Source organism: Grammomys surdaster, unplaced genomic scaffold (genome assembly GCF_004785775.1).
Source record: "Grammomys surdaster isolate TR1022 unplaced genomic scaffold, NIH_TR_1.0 371, whole genome shotgun sequence".
Taxonomy (NCBI): domain Eukaryota; kingdom Metazoa; phylum Chordata; class Mammalia; order Rodentia; family Muridae; genus Grammomys; species Grammomys surdaster.
Genome location: NW_021604790.1, coordinates 4,325,371 through 4,340,663, shown reverse-complemented (window position 1 = coordinate 4,340,663; position 15,293 = coordinate 4,325,371). Strand labels below are relative to the sequence as shown.

General features: G+C 48.8%; 1 protein-coding gene across 2 annotated transcripts in view; it reads right to left on the bottom strand.

The window, feature by feature from the left end:
* Mapt (microtubule associated protein tau) overlaps positions 1–15,293 on the bottom strand; it is a 97,454-nt gene that overhangs the window by 6,543 nt on the left and 75,618 nt on the right. For both annotated transcript variants that reach the window (XM_028780590.1, XM_028780591.1), the window contains 3 exons: positions 5,423–5,515; positions 2,191–2,272; positions 1,098–1,210 (listed from right to left, as the gene is read on the bottom strand). In XM_028780590.1, coding sequence (XP_028636423.1) covers positions 1,098–1,210; positions 2,191–2,272; positions 5,423–5,515 — 288 coding nt within the window. The remainder of the gene's footprint in view (positions 1–1,097; positions 1,211–2,190; positions 2,273–5,422; positions 5,516–15,293) is intronic.

The window sequence follows — 15,293 nt, the reverse complement described above, 5'->3', positions numbered from 1 at the left end:
CCCTTTTTTGTTCTTTCTGAACTCTGGCTGATTCAACTCGGCTGTTCTGGCTGAAACTCCTCTTCTGACTGACTTATTCAATTTGACTTTTCTCTTGGCCTCTCCTGAATTGCTCTGCTTGGCCTCAAACGAACTCTAGCACTCTGTTCTAATCTTCTGGCTCCTTTTCATTCTTTGGCTCATTCTGTCTTCAACTGAGTGTAACTTTCTCTCTCTCTCTCTACAACCTGTCTCTGAACAACCGTCCCGGTAAGGCTGCCCCCTTCCTTTCTGCACTCCCCATAAGTAGCTTCCCTTTCCTCTCTCCGAATTGGGCGTATCCTATCTCTGATTCATTCCGTCAGATCTTTCTCTGATTTGTCATTTTCTCTACTCTTCAATTAGAAGTCACTTTCAAACAGGGGTGTTTCCTTCTACAAACTAACTTTATCTTTACTGTTAGGGATTAAAGGTGTTTACGAAGGGCTAGGCCACACTATAACTAGAAACAGGTTTTTTTTTTTTTCAGTAAAGATCATAATTTTGGGGTTCACAGTGTGATCAAATATCCTGAAACACTCTACTGTTACTTCACATCACCAGCTCCGGACTCTGAGTTGCTAGATTATTGCCATCTTTTATGCCAAAAGTATAAAAGAAGCCACAAAGAAGAGGGCTTGCTGTAGAGCCACTGATGCCAGTGGCTGCCACCTCACACCCTTTACCAGAGATTACTAAGGTAGTTTTTAGGTGGCAGTTGCTGGCACGTGCACTAGAAGGTATGATACCAAGAAGCCCTTCTTAAGAAATAATGTCATGCTGGGCGGTGGTAGCGCACGCCTTTGATCCCAGCACTTGGGAGGCAGAGGCAGGTAGATTTATGAGTTCAAGGGCAGCCTGGTCTACAGAGTGAGTTCCAGGACAGCCAGGGCTCCACAGAGAAACCCTGTCTCGAAAAACAAAAAACAAAAACAAAAAACAACAAAAAAAAAGGAGTCATGATGCAAATATCTGACATGCAGGATATGATATGCTACCTCCAAAGGGGATAGGACCCACAGGTTGAGGTCCTCATCTACCCTCTTATCCCTGTATGACCCCCTATTTGACCCCCTTACCTTCTTATTCCCTCCTCCAGGGACGTGAGTGATATTATCCAAGGAGCCAATCTTCGACTGGACTCTGTCCTTGAAGTCCAGCTTCTCTGATTTTACTTCCACCTGGCCACCTCCTGGAACACAACCCATATGAACCTCTTGCCATCCTCTGTGGTCTGGGGGACTTAGCACATGTTACATGAGCTTGCAGCCTACAGAGCAAAGTGCATGGGGCTGCTGGAGGCTTGATTGAAAAAAAAATCGGTCAGGTGTCACCATTCAGCAGGGGAACATCTGAAGACACGCACACTCTGACTCCAACACAGGCTGGGCCAGTGATCAACAGAACAGCCCATCCTCTCAGAGATGCCAGGGCTCTACTTTATCTAGAAAGAGGCTTAGTCACAGGAAACCCTTGGTAGGGCTTGCAAACTACCTGCCTCTTCTCTCACGGAGAAGGTGCACATAGGATATTTACCCTGCAGAATCCTCCTCCTGAGAGCGTTCAGTGGTACATGAAGCTTGGCCAAGAGAAGGCATGCTAATTTTTAAACTGGATGCCTTCCAGCTATGGAGATTTACTTAGAACATTCTGTGAGCAACAGCCCCTCAAAACCTTGGAATAAAACTGCCTGTCAAATGCACAATGAGGAGAGAGACCCTAACCTCCCCCTTTGGCTCAGGTCACCACACCAGGGTGTAGCAGGAGAGGGGGTGACCTATTTCCCTGGGAAGAGTGCTTTCTTTGAACAATGTTACAGTGAAGATAAGACAACAGCCCAGAAGGTCGCATGTTATAGCTGGTGCAGTTGAAGTGTCCCCCATGCTGGCTGAGATAAGGCTGAGATGTTCACAGAGCCAGCCTTTGGGGGACCCCAATCAGACCCATGGCTGGTCCTTTTTCTGGACAGCCACAGGACTTTTCTGGACAGCCACAGGATGGGATCTGAAACCAGTTCCTCCTCTTGTCTAGGCTGACAAGCAGGGATAGACCCAGGTCCCAGGCCACTCGGCACTTCTACATTTAACATTCACTGCCCAGGTTGGTCTATTCTAGGAAGCACCCACCAGCCCAGCCAGCACTCCTGCCCGGATGCCTGCCTTCAAGTGCTACCTGGCTTGTGATGGATGTTCCCTAATGAGCCACACTTGGAGGTCACCTTGCTCAGGTCCACTGGCTTGTAGACTATTTGCACCTGCAGGTCAGAGAGGATGGGAGAAAGATAGAGAATAAAGGGGGTTACGTTACTAGGAGTGTGACACAGCGTGATGCCAGATGGGATGGGTCACCTGTCAGTGGCTCCCATCAGCCTCTGAATACATCCCATTCAGGATGGAAAATATGCTCTCAAAATCCAGCCAACCCCCATTCCCCCGGGAGCTGGGTCCTCATCAAGTAGCTGTGGGACCTAAATATCTTCAATCCCAGAAACACAAGACACTCTCATGGAAAATCGGAGATGCCTGCGGTACTTGTACATGACCACAGTATCTATGTAGCGGATATTTAAATATAAAAACATAAGTTGTTTTACTGACGAGAGACCTATGACACCCAGTGGAGGGAGAAGTGATGGGCCTATGCAGCCCTGCGTCTTCTCCTCAGAAGGGACTCAGAAGAGAAGCCGATGAGGATGGGCGTGCTTCACTCAGGAAGCTCCCATGGTCCTGGACCACCAGTCAACAAACAGGATCCAGACAGCTTCATGACTCGGGGTTAAGAGCCAGTTGGTGTCTGGACACAGTTTCCTGAACACTTCAGCCTCTACTGAGAAGAGCAAAGCAACACCAACAGACACACAGCAGAAACCACAGCTTCAGTGAGTGTCTCAGCAAGCGTGAGTGAGCAGACAGGACACACAGGGAAACCTGCCAGCCTAAGGGTCCTTCATGTGGCCCAGCTGCAATGCCTGCTCTGACAAATGACAGTTGCTTCCCTGACAGGATACCCTGAAGGAGACCACTCAGGCAGATGAGGCTCCTGGAAGCTAACCTCTCAGATCTGTGGTTTTACAGCTTAGATAGCTGGTCACTAGCTGCCACTGGCAGAGTCCCATGGATCTCCCATACAGACCAGGGTCACTCCAGGGGTGAGGAGACTCGTCTCCTGTCCCGGGAGAGGGGTGCCTCATGTTCAAGGGTCAATAAAGCAAGGTGGTTTCTACAGAGGTCTCAATGGACAAATCCCTCTTGTTTTCATGGATGGCTGTGCTGATGGTGTTTTGTGTTATGGTGTGTGTGTGTGTGTGTGTGTGTGTGTTTTCTGCTAATGAACCTGATAGAAGAGGAGGGCCATGGGCCTGTGGTGTCAGCCTGCCCCTGCAGAGGGTGGGTAAGGAGCAGATAATCCCAAGGACCTTCTGCAAACAGAAGGATATTCCAGAGGATAGTAGGAATTCTGAGGCAGGTGATGATGGGGATAGCCAAGGGACTCCAAGAAGAACAGGAATGGTACAGGGACCAAGGCCTCCCTCTCTTCCCTCTGGCCCAGGTAGAGTCCTTAGAGAGACAGTTCCAGGGGATGTGTTGGGGGACAGGAGATGTTGGGAGCCTGGAATGGCCAGAGGAAAAAGGGATGTACTGTGTGGGGAATGGGGGAGCATCTGGCTGGGGTTCTAGATCCCACAGAGCAGCCGTGGAGAGGAGGCCACAGCCCAGGCATAGGTGGAAATAGAAAAGAAGCAGCTTGCCTCCTACAGTTCCCTCCACCCTAGAGAGAGCCAGGAACAAGCTAGAAGTGCAGCCAGGGATCCTACAACCCAAATGCCAGAGGCTATAACCACCAGCCCCCCTTGCTAGGAGAACTTTCTCTACAGGGCCATGCTCTAGTCAACAGTGGCCACAGGCCACAGACCAGGATTATCTTGTGACTCTAAGGTCACAGGCTAGCTCTTAGGCTGGCAAATTGCAGTACACATTAGAAAGTTCCTTGATATCCTAGGTACTGTATGTAGCCTTGTCAGACAATCAGCATGTGACCAGAGCTGCCCTGAGATGGCTATTCCCAACTTCCCCTACAGAAGCATCTGCCCTCTGCAGCCCTTGAGAGCCAGAGCCCTCAGCCCTGGCAATAAACCAGATGTGAGCAAAACCAGACACTTCTGGCTTTCCTCCCTAGCCACAGCAGGCCTGAGTTGGGAAGCTAAAGTATCATAACATTACAAGGCCCAGGGACAAGAACAGCGATCTTAAAGACCACGTCTTCCCGCAACCCATCTCTTTCTATACACTGAGAAGGTATCAGATAGGGCAGTAACTACAGCCACGCCTTTCCTTATGAAGCAAAACAAGTATGGGAGGTGGGGTGGCAGGATCGGGGAGTGGAGGACAAAGGAAAAGGCAGACACGGTGAGTAAGCATGAGAAGGCAGTAGCCACAGGGCCAGCACTTGCTGCTCTGGGGCCAAAGGTCCAAGAGTCAGAAGGCAGGGCAGGTGTCAGGGCCAGAGGCAGAAGCACATTGCAAGAATAAACCCTGTGGGCTAGGCACTTTCTGGAAAGAGAGCCCATCCCTGCATTCCAGCACTCACAAGGTAGAGCCAGCAGCTCTTTCAGAGAGCCCAGGCCTGTCCAGGGACTGACCCAGAATAGGGGAGGGGGAGCTGGCAGGGAGAAACCTGAGGCTACTTTACATGGCTACTTTACTTGGCACAGGCCAGCCAAGCGGACAAGGGAGTCCCGAAGCCCACCGAAGGAGCCTAAGAACATCTCCAGGGTCTTGCTGAGGATATGCTGGGTCCCCACATTTAAAACTCTTTCTCTGGCAAATAACACAGGCAATGTCACCTGTCACCTCTGGATTAGGCTCTTTGCAACCAGAGTCCCTGTACTAGGGGGAGGGGAGTGCTAAATTTAACTGAGAGGCTTGGAAAATATTTCCTCTCTTTGAAGATGAAGGAGACCCAGATGAAAAATCGAGGTGGCTAGGAGCCTTTTGGACCTTGACATGAAACAGGAAGTCCTAGTGTCCAGTGGGATCATATGGACCATCCCCTCCACAGCAGAAACTGCCCCGGAAATGAGGGATGAGGCGTCAGCCCAGGTCACGGGTGCCACTGTCTTCAACCCCATTTCCAATATCTGCGGGGCCTCTAAGAAGACATATAGGTATCATGGGGAACCCAGCTGCTCAGAGAAGAGCCAGCAGAAGCCGGTTGCTATCCCTAGTCTGCTGGACCATCCATGGAATGGAGTGGGGAGTCTGGGGACAGCAGACACAGTGTGGGGACACAGGAGGTCCTGAGCCTGAGATGATTTATTCTATGCAATGTCTCACAAGGACACACTCATGACACTTGTCTCAGCAAAGGCTGCAGCACACCTCATGGAGAGTGCGACCGTACTCACACTGCCTCCGCCCGGGACGTGTTTGATATTGTCCTTCGAGCCACACTTGGACTGGACGTTGCTAAGATCCAGCTTCTTATTAATTATCTGCACCTTTGATAGCCAAAAAAAAGAATAAGAGATGACCACACCCGGAGCACCTCCCCCTGACCTGTGAGCTGCTGGGGAGAGCCAGGTCTGAGCCCTTCCTCGGGGACTCAGGGACTTGGAAGCTGCCTGGGACGGAAATCACAAAAGGGACCTAGAAGAGAACATGGCTGGGAACTGGCTAACAGCTGGGAGGCCACCAGGTGGAGTGACAACTGTAAACAGGGAGTCCCCTGTGTCAAGTGATCAGAAGAAAAAAACAACAAAAATCCAAACAGACACACCAGTGCAAGGCACCTTAACACAAAGAATTTCTACGGGGCTGCAGAGTTGGAAGTTAAAGCTTCCAAGACAAATTATCTCGAGCTGAGTTGAGAGGTGAGATGGTTCAGTGAAGGTAAAGACACTTGCCACAAGACCCCCACACCCTGTCTTCTGACTTCTGTGTGCGATGGCACGCACATACAGTACATAGTTACCTTAAACGATCTTGGGCTAATTTTAGCTTTTTTTTTTTTTTTATGATGTTTTGAGATAGGGTCTCTCTATGTAGCCCTGGCAGTGATAAAAGTCAGTAGTAGACCAGACTAGATTTGAATTTACAGAAATCCACCTGCCTCCACCTTTAGGGCAATGGAATCAATATTTATTTTTATTTATTTATTTATTTATTCATTCATTCATTCATTTACTCACTCACTCACTCACTCACTCACTCATTCATTCATTTAGACAAAAGGTTTCTCTGCATGTCCTGGAAACCCCCTTTGTAGACCAGGCTGACCTCTTGCCTCTGACTCCCTCATGCTGGCATTAAAGGTGTGTGCCATGACTGCCCAGTTGAGTTTTAAAAAATCTTTAAAAATCCGGGCAGTGTTGTCTCACACCTTTAATCCCAGTACTTGGGAGGAAGAGGCAGGCAGATCTCTGCACTTAAGGCCAGCCTGGTCTATAGAGCAAAAAAAGAGATAAACAGAGAAACCTGGACAAAGTCAGCTTGCTTCCTTGCTGGGGGTATGTAGCAGTGCTTGGCTGTCACCCACGAGCTGAGTTCCAGGCAGGGGCATGTGTTTCCTGGTTGAGGGCATGGGCTGGCACTAAAAAGTTTCCCTGTGAACCCCACTCAACTGTTGGTCTTGGATAGCCATTCAGTCTTTCTGTGCTTTAGTTTCTCCACCAGTGCTACTCTCATCAATTCCTTGGGATAGTGCCCCCTCTACTACGTGTGTGTTGTGTTTGTATGTGTGTGTGTGTGGTGTGTGTGTGTCTGTGTGTGTTTGGTCTTTCTTTCTTTCTTTTTTTTTTTTTTTTTTTTTTTTGATTTTCAAGACAGGGTTTCTCTGTGTAGCCCTGGCTGTCCTGGAATTTACTCTGTAGACCAGGCTAGCCTTGAACTCTCAAACTCAGAAATCCGCCTGCCTCTGCCTCCCAAGTGCTGGGATTAAAGGCATGCACCACCACCGCCTGGCTTGTTTGGTTTTCTTATTTTTTTTTTCTTTGAGACAGGGGTCTCATGTAGCTCAGGCTAGCCCATGCTATCCTCTAACCTGTTATGTAGCCAAGATAACATTGCATTCTTCAGCCTCCTGCCTTGGGCTGTCAGGGCTCAGATGACTGACAGTGCTACCACGGTTGGCTCATACCTTTCCCTAATAAACCCCTGAAGCAGATTCATCTGCTTAAAAAAGGGACAGGAAGCCAAGGGTCCATGCTTGCCATCCCTGCCTGTCTGAGGCAGGAGGATGTGCTCTTAGTTCAAGGTTCCTCTGAACTACATAGTGAGGTCCAGGCCAGCCTGAGCCACAGAGTGAGACCTGTATAAAAATAAAAATGAAAAAGAAAGCGAGAACGGAAGCAGCTTAGAACCAGAAAACAAGCTGGGTGCTGGTGGCATGCGCCTTTAACCCTAGCATTTAGGAGGCACGCATGAACTCTGCGAGTTTGGGGCCAGCCTGGTCTACAGGGCTAGTTCCAGAGCAGCTAGGGTTTCACAAAGAAACCATGTCTTGAAAAACAAAAATAATAATGATAGTAATAATAATAACAAAAACAGTAATAACAAAACCGATAATGACAATAATAAACTAAGCAAGAGGATGATGTCATAATAAAGGGAAGTCACTGAGATATGCATACAGCTCTATTATATCCAGCTCTGAGCTTCCTGGAAGCCAATGGGAAAAGGGAAACGTGATTGACTACATAACTCAGGAATTGACAAAGAAAACCTAATGGTTTTTGGAGGAAGATGACTGTTTGCTAGACACAAATTAATCAGAGGACATTAACCAAACACACGTGGTCTGTAACATACATAGAGACCCCACCCTGTGTGTGTGTGTGTGTGTGTGTGTGTGTGTGAGTGTGTGTGTGTGTTTCTTATTCTAACCCCACAGGAACGGAAACAAGCTTTTGTGGGGTTTGGCACTAGATAGGTATTTACAAAGCATTGAGTTACTGCTAGTGGTCATGTTAAGCCAAAGCTCTTACTAACACTCAAGCTCAGAGGGGAGAACAGGGTGGTGGTAGGCATTGTGAAATTGGAGCCCTGAAATGCCAGTTCTCAGCAACAGCAGCGTGGACCGTGGCACTGGGCTTCGGCTCTGACCAGACACTGGAAATACCCTGGAGGGAAAGGAGGCCATTTTCATCTGAGGGCCTTCCATTCAGGAGGGAAGTGTTTGTGGGCAGGGAGTGGTCCTGAGAAGCTGGCTGGACCCACATTAGTTTACACTTCCCAGAGATCCCAAAGTCATGTCAAACCTTAGGTGGACTTTGTTCTGTCTCTGCTTGGGTTCAGAACTCTCAGAGGACCCTTTCATGGCCCCAAGCCTCTAGTCCAAGGAGTTCCCAGGCTGTTGGTACTAGCTGGGCTGGGTTGGGCTGGGCCTCACTTGGACGGTGGGCCAGGACATCACCCCATGTGGAAAATGAAACTGGTGTGGCCAACTGAGGCCCCCAGAAAGCCTTTCTTTAGAGTCCAAGTGTTTCACTTGGAGATGGATGCAGAAAGCTTGTCTGTATCCAATCTAGCCAACCCTCAAAAGACAAGGTACCAGAGATCAGGCACCATGATGGGTGATGGCGTCAACAGACGTAGTGGCTGGGGACGGAGCTCAGTAGAGGATTTCCCCAGAATGCATAAGGCACTGGGTTAAAGAGACCACACTGTACAAAATTGTATGTGGTGCTGCAAACACTTGGAGGCAGGAATATCAGAAGTTCAAGGCCATTGTCAACCACCTGAGGTTGAGGTCAGCTTGGAATAAATGAGCCCCTGTCTTTCTTTCTTTTTTTCTTCTTTTTTTTTTTAATGGTCTTAAGATATTTATTGTCATGGTGGAAAATGGATGAAGCTATACCCCGGTATTCTTAGGGTGGGCCTGAGGTTAAATCCCGTCTCTTTTTTTAAAAAGGCTTTTTTTTCCTGTGTCAGTGAATATGTTGCATTTAAGATACTTGCAACTCCCACCTCTACACACACATACACACACACACACACACACACACACGCACGCAAATGTTAACATATTTCAAAAACTCTTTCATATCTCTCTATAATCAGTGGTGAAGCAGAAGAATAGGCAGACAGAAACAAAAAGAAATGAGCAGAGATGAGAGATAGAAAAAGACCACCAGTTAGGGAAAAAGACTAGTCAGAAAATCGCAATACACTTGCAGAGAAGGAATCAACAACTGTGGGTGGGCCAAGAATGCAGGCCACTGTCTACAGCGCTCCATCGCCATCTTGTGGTCACCTGTGATACTACAACCCCTGTGCTCCCAGTGTCTACAAGCTTTGACTTGGGAGACTCGCAGGTTACATCCCGCGTGGACCTGGAAATTGTCAGGGGGACAGTAACCAAAAACTGGTTAGGAAAGAAGTGAAATTTCTTTCTGTTTTATTTTTATTCTTTTGTGAGACAGGGTCTCACTACAAAGCCCTGGTTGTCCTAGAATTCACTCTGTTCAGGCTGGCCTTGAACTCAGAGAGATCTGCCTATCTCTGCCTCCCAAGTGCTGGCATTAAAGGTGTGCACCAGGGGCTGATGAGATAGCTCAGCAGTTAAGAGCACTGACTGCTCTTCGTGGAGGTCATGAGTTCAAATCCCAGCAACCACATGGTGACTCACAACCATCTGTAATGGGATCTGATGCCCTCATAATTATGGGATGTCTGAAGACAGCTACAGTGTACTTACATATAATAAACAAACAAACCTTTAAAAAAATAAATAAAGATGTGCACCACCTTGAATTCCCAATTCTCCTATCTTTACCTCCTGAGTTCTGGGATTACCGGTAGGAGCTGCCGTTATTACTATCTCTTATCTTAAGTACCCCAGGCTACAGCTTTGGTGATAGTGTCAGGATGGGACTTGGGGCCCCCGAGCCACACCCCTGGCTTGTGTTTTCATCTCTTACTTTACTATTGTCTCCTGTCATTTAATGCTTTATTTCAGTTACAGGTGAATTTCTTTTTTTTTTTTAACTATTTATTTATTTATTTATTATATGTAAGTACACTGTAGCTGTCTTCAGACACCCCACAAGAGGGCATCAGATATCATTGCAGATGGTTGTGAGCCACCATGTGGTTGCTGGGATTTGAACTCAGGACCTCTGGAAGAGCAGTCAGTGCTCTTAACCACTGAGCCATCTCACCAGCCCTACAGGTGAATTTCTATCATTTTAAATTTTTTTTTTTTTTGAGGGCGGCCCAGGCTGGTCTTGAACTTACTGTGTTGGTGAGGCTGGTCTTGAACTAACAATTTTGCCTTCACCTCCCTACATGCTACAGTCATAGATGAGTACTATGCCTGGTTTCTTCCATTCCAAGAAAACACTTCTCACTTCATGAGAAACTCTGGGACAGAATGATCTAAGGTGGGCTCCTCAGGCCTCTAGTCTCTAGAACAGAGGTTCTCATCCTGTGGGTTGAAACCCTTTTCGGGGGAGGGGTCAAACAACCTTTTCCCAGGGGTCATCTAAGATCTTAGGAACAGATATTTACATTAATTTACATTACAATTCTTTTTTTGGGGGGGGGAGGTTTCGAGACAGGGTTTCTCTGTGTAGCCCTGGCTGTCCTGGAACTCACTCTGTAGGCCAGGCTGGCCTCGAACTCAGAAATCTGCCTGCCTCTGCCTCCCAAGTGCTGAGATTAAAGGCATGGGCCACCACCGCCCCGGCTACATTACAATTCTTAACAGTAGCAAAGTTACTGTTACAAAGTAGCAACGAAAGCAGTTTTATGGTTTGGGGGTCACCACAGCATGAGGAAGTGTATTGAGTCACAGCGTGAGGAAGGGTGAGAATTGAGAACCTCTCTGCTCTAGAGGCAAGCCAGATCACTGGACAGTAGATTTTTCTTTTCCTTTTCTTTTTAATTTTTGTTTTGTTTGTTTTTGTTTGTTTAGAGAATGTCTTGATCCATGTCTCCCTGCCTGGCCCGGAATTTGCTACATATAGAACATGCTGCTCTTGAACTCACAGCAAGTCCTTCCTGGGCTTATAGACGTGTTCTATCATGCCCAGCTCCAGTGAGGAATTTTCAAAAACATGTTTTAAACTCTGGTCTTACTGTGAACTCCCCACTCTCTCTTCTCAGACACTGCACAGGGCGGGGTCAACTCTGGACGGGCATGGAAGGCCCAGGGCTGGCCCAGCTGTGTCTGAGATGAGGAGGCACATTTCCTAACCAAGGATCTTCACTGGGCAGTGGTGGCACACGCCTTTAATCCCAGCACTTGGGAGGCAGAGGCAGGCGGATTTCTGAGTTGGAGGCCAGCCTGGTCTACAGAGTGAGTTCCAGGATAGCCAGGGCTACACAGAGAAACCCTGTCTCGGAAAAAAAAAAAAAATCAAGGATCTTCATGTGGAGCCCAGGCTAGGCATCCTCCTTGGTCCAACCTGAGGTTGCTAGGATAACATGTGTCACCACCATCTTGCTTAGATTGATGGAAAATATAAATGGATCTCTGGACACTCAATGTCTGTAGAGTCCCCTGCAGTCCCTTCTACAACACAAACATAACTCCAGAGGGGTCTGTATTCTTCAGTATCTTTTTTTTAAATTAAATTACATTTATGCATTTGTGCAGATGTGAGTGCATGCTTGTGACAGGATGTGTGACAGTCATCAGAGGGAAACCTGTTGGAGTCCAAACTGTGGACCAAACTTGGTGGTCAGGTTTGGTGGCCAGTGCCTTTAACTGTTGAGCCGCCTCACTGAGTCCAGGGTAGTCTTTAAGACTGATCTCTTTATTTGTGGATCTGTGTGTGTGCGTCTCTGTGTGTGTGCGTCTGTGTGTGCATGCCTAAGGAAGTCAGGATGAGGAAGTCAGTGTAAGGTGCTGTGGAGCTGGAGTTACAAGCAGTTGTGAGCGGCTGGGAACTGAACTCTGGCTAAGAGCAAAAGCTCTTGACTTCTTATCCACCTCTCCAGTTCTGCTTTATACATTTATTGTGGGGGGGGGGGAGGTGGGTGCCTGGAGGTTGGAGGACAGCTTGCAACAATGTGGGCCCTGGGAATTGAACTCAGTTTCCAGACTTGGCAGCAAGCACCTTTAACTCACTGAGGAATCTCACTGGGACCAGGCTCTTTTTAAAAATCATCATCATCATCAAAGATATGGCTTCATAATAACCCAGGCTATCCTTGAATTCTTCCTGTAGTGGAGGTCAGCCTTGAACTTCTGATCCTCCTGCTTCCATCTCTGCAGCTCTGGGACTATGGGTGTGTTCTACCAGGAAGTGTTTATCTGGTGCTGGGGATTGAACCCAGGGCCTCAGGCATGCTAGGCACACACTCTACTCCTGGATCCATTTCTCTGGCCCCCTTCTTCAGACTCTTCTTTGAATTTTGCCTTTCATGGCCAATAATTATTTCGAGATAGAGCCTCATTAAACAAACAGTTCAGCTCTCAGAATCTCTCATCAGTGGCTGTTACAAGTCTTGTCATCAACCTGGAATAAACGGCTTATCCTGGCTTTTGGAGGCAGCGATGCGCTCTTTGCTTTCAGGGCTGAGGGCTTGTTCAAACAACTCTCCTGTCTTCTGTTCAGTGGCTCTGTCATGTCTGAAGTCCCAAGGCAAGTCACTTTGTCTCCTCTGTAGACAACAGCCAGTCATCATAGGCCAGCACTGCTCCTTAGAGGAGGCTAGCCAAGCCCTTTTCTTCTTTGGAACATTGCAGAATGTTGTACTCCCTGTTCAAGCCAGTTCCTGGTACTAATTTGAAAGAACTGCCCAACCTGGTAAGCCACCCCGCCATGGGCTGGGGCTGATGGGGCAGCCGCCCACGCTGCAGGTTCTACTGAGTCTTTGATGAGATCCAGCAGCCCTGTTCCAGGAGGGCTCACTACCCTTAGGGCATCATGGGATACAGAGCTCCCTTCAGTTACCACATATCGGGGAGTTCAGGGGGAACTTCCCAGGGGGGAGGTGAGGGAAGGGCATTGGAGGCAGATGGCAGCCCCTGCAGATCAGAACAAATCAGGCAAGAACCAGAGGTTCCCACGTGGTAGGCAGCAGAGGTGACACTGAGAAGCCCAGATTGAGGTTGGCAGAGTCATGGAGGTCACTGGACACAGTGCTGGAGGAGTCCAGGACTAGAACGATCAGGAACAGGATGATACCTCAAGGAAGGAGTGGCACAGAGGGGACAGGAGCCTGACAGTGGCTGAGACTGGGGTGGCATCTGAGATGGTGGAAAGAGAGGAGGTGGCTGTATCTACCTAGGGGTCTTGGGCTTGCAGGTACTGTGTGCCCTCAACAACCCCGGTGGGTCTGCTTCCTAGCTGGGTGCAAAGGCAGGGAAGGAAGGTGGAAGAGCTCATGTTTCACGGATTCGGGGTAACTCTAGTTCCTGTCACTCAGGACTTTGATCGTCACAAGGGTTCTGAGATGCAGCTTCCATGAGGTGACTTGTTTTTGTTTTGACATTTTAAATTTCTTGTGTGTGTGTGTGTGTGTGTGTGTGTGTGTATCAGAGGACAACTTGTAGGAGTCAGTCCTCTTTCTACTCAAGTGGGTTCTGGAAATCAGGCTCAGACCACCAGGGTTGACGGCACGCACCCTCACCCTCTGAGCCATCTTTGCTAGTCCTGACAGTCTGCTTTTGTAAAGTGGATGAGGACTAGAAGTCTGGAGACCATGAAGCCAAACAGTAGATGGCAGCTGTGGTTGCTGGCCAGAGCCTCCACATGGCTTCAGAGTCACTCTGCTGGGGCCCTGACCAGGTTATGGGAGTCCCATGAACCTTTCTTTCTATAAACCATGGGTAAGCCACAGTGGGGACACTGGGGATCATCAGCGTAGTCAGAGCTGTTGCTATGGAGAGAGGAACTTTTCACCTCCCTCCAGCATCCCTGGCAATGCAGAAGGTGAGTGATAAGAAAGCCACTGTCATGGTTTCCTCCACAGAGGGGCCTTTTCGAAGGTTCAGGGGTGGGGACCGCACTCAGAGGCTGCTGGCTGAGGCGTTCCGAACGCACATCCTCTTCTGCCTGCTGGTCCTCTTTCTCAGGGAGGGTGCAGCTCCATACCCACAGGTTCATCCGGTCAGTGGGGGTATGGCAGCTACTGATCGCTGGAGGAGCTCACTGGCCTAGGGCTGGGACCAAGAAGGTGCTGATGGCCACCAAGTCCCTGTTGCTACAAGCCACTGTGACCTTGTTGTTCATCTTCCTCAGAGGTGAGCATGAGGCTCTGTGGGTTTTTCTCCTCCTCCTCTTCTTCTTCCTCCTCCTCTTCTTTGAGGCAGGGTCTCCTATGTAGCTGTGGCTAGTTTGGAGGTCACTGTATAGACCAGGCTGGCCTGGAACTCACACATCACAGATCTGAGTGCTGCGATTAAGGGCTCATGTCACCATGCAACTTGTCTCTTTGAGACAGGGTCGTGTCACATAGCTCATTAGCTTAGAACTTGTGTTCCTCCCAAATGCCATGCCCTGCCCCCTTCTGAAGGAGGCAGGTAAGTATCTTTGGGGGTAGGAGAACACAGGTGACTTTGACAGGAGTTAGTACAACCTAGGACCAAGGCAATGGTCCAAGCCAATACCCAATGATGTCAGGGAGAGATAGCACCAAACCTAAAGCCAGCCTCCGGCCTGCAGAGAAGAGTGGCCTGAGCTGAGCATGTAAACCAGTTGCTGCACACACCCCACTGTGCAGAGCCAACAGGAAGGTCTAGGGCTCCCCCAACAAAGCACAGGGTTTAGAGAAGGTGTCCACAGGAGCTGTAGCCAACTTCCCTCTAGTGACCAGCCCCAACCAAATTCAGCAGTAGGGAGAGTGTCCACTGTTCTGACGGAGGATAAACATCGGCCCTAATCTCTGAGGAGCTCCCATAGCGCCTTCCTTCAGAAGCACCCAGCCCAAAAGACAGACAGGAGACTGAGCAATGGTTCACAGCCTCACACCCTACATTTGCCTCCCCTCAGCCCAGCGCTGGGTGGGGAGGTGACTTGTTGTGTGTTCCCTCGTTTATATGTTGATACCCCAACTTCACGTGACTGTTTAAAGATAAGGCCTTTAAGACAATGTTGAAATGAGGTCAGTACGGTGACCCCAATCCCACGGAGCTAGTGCCTTCTAAGATGAGACTGGGACTCAAGGAGAGACACCAAGGGGTGCACTGAGGAAGACTCTGGAGAAACTTGGGGGGGGTGTTGCCTGCTGACATCCACATAATCTCTCTCTGTTGCAGATTCCAGAACCCTGAGGATATGTCAGTCAGCCTGAGCAACTCTCAGAAAGAAAGCAAGGAAACAGGAGCCT